The sequence below is a fragment of the Prosopis cineraria genome, unplaced genomic scaffold, assembly GCF_029017545.1.
Source record: "Prosopis cineraria cultivar Desert tree isolate PC_DT_omini unplaced genomic scaffold, ASM2901754v1 PC8, whole genome shotgun sequence".
Classification (NCBI taxonomy): domain Eukaryota; kingdom Viridiplantae; phylum Streptophyta; class Magnoliopsida; order Fabales; family Fabaceae; genus Prosopis; species Prosopis cineraria.
The window spans coordinates 23,351,824-23,353,294 of record NW_026555339.1 but is presented as its reverse complement, the minus strand read 5'-3'; the positions used below and the strand labels follow the sequence as shown (position 1 = coordinate 23,353,294).

Sequence of the window (1,471 nt, the reverse complement as noted above, 5' to 3'; positions counted from 1 at the left end):
GCTATATGTAACTCCCATTAGTATATGTTTGGAGCCGCTTTCTTAGAAAGTATTTGATAATTAAAACTACCAGACGGCACATAAATGTAAAATTATCATTTCAATACTGTGAAATTATTTTTGGCCTCATAAAAATTAAAACTTTTAAATAAGTCCCAATAAAATATAATTTAAAAATCCAAACTTGAACCAATAGATTAATGTCGCGTGGCCTAGCTAGCTTGATATATCAGAGTTTTTTTTTTTATCCCTCGTCCGAGGCTTTCAAAAAATATCTTTCGATCAATCGTAGTTGAGATTCATGATAATCATACTGGCGGATTTGAATCTTACATTATGGGGTCGTATTTTAATAGTGTACTAAACTGGCTTTAAGGATGAAACTAAAATTTAAAATTATCTTAAACACAAAGATACGATTGTCCCATTATATTAATACAACCAACAATTTATAATTAAACACACTCACAAAGATCAAACACTTTAGTAGAAGCAGTGATGTTTTAAAGGCTATGCCTTAGTAAGACGAGCATCAACATCTGTAGTAACCTTAGTTATAAGGTCCAAGTATGGTTCTGGGGAAGGGATTCCCTCATGCAGCTTCTCATATTCATAAGTCCATTTTGCAAGGGCAGTGCCATCACCTTCATCAATCACTTGAAGCTTTTCCTTCAAGCTTTTGTACTGCTCACCAATATCTCCATCAAATAGGTTGAATGTGATTGACTTTTTCTCATGATCAATCTCCTCAATGTGCTCTTTACAAGTTTGGACCTTGCCATCTGCAAATATAAGATCAATATTATAATTAAATAACATATTCTATATTAGTAATAATTAATAAACTATAATTCATCTTACCGACAGTGTAAGTCCACTGCTTGATAGAGTCAGATCCAATGCTATGCCAATCTCCTTGATGCAGCTTAGCTCCATGGATTACATCAGTATTGTTATGAAGATCATGAAGTTGAGTGATAAAGAAGTTGAAGAACTTAGCGGCAGGTGAGTGAACTTCAACTTCAGTCTCTACTTTACCCGTGAGAGCCATCTATATTCTCTCTATGTGATAGTGGTGAGTTGAAGAAACAATGAGAAAAATCGACGTGGAAGGAAATGCTTGTTTTGTTGGCCTTAAATAGTAGAGATTCATTCCTAATTAAGTATGTAGTTTCTGAAAATGTTGTATAACTATCAGTCGCACCTAAAATTTTTGGTGTTGACTGCATCGTATATTGGGAATGACTTTCAGTAGTTGCTATCAGTCGCACCTAAAATTTTTGGTGTTGACTGCACAGTATATTGGGAATGACTTTCAATAGTTGCTATCAAATGTCTTCCTCAAATTTTTTGTAGAATTATAACACAATTTTTGGTAATAATTATAAGTTTTACAATGTATGATTACTATCAGTTCCCTTCACAAAGTTTTCTATATAATACTACGTAGCAAATAAATTAAATTTGATAC

General features: G+C 33.0%; 1 protein-coding gene across 1 annotated transcript; it reads right to left on the bottom strand.

Annotated features, from left to right (window-relative positions):
- Positions 1 to 276: 276 nt before the first annotated feature.
- LOC129318456 (MLP-like protein 43) lies at positions 277 to 1,112 on the bottom strand. The gene is made up of 2 exons (XM_054963221.1): positions 862 to 1,112; positions 277 to 782 (listed from the first exon to the last, which is right to left on the bottom strand). Exons 1-2 carry the CDS (start codon positions 1,049 to 1,051, stop codon positions 511 to 513), a joined length of 462 nt encoding a protein of 153 aa, XP_054819196.1. The 5' UTR covers positions 1,052 to 1,112; the 3' UTR covers positions 277 to 510.
- Between the last annotated feature and the right edge of the window lie 359 nt (positions 1,113 to 1,471).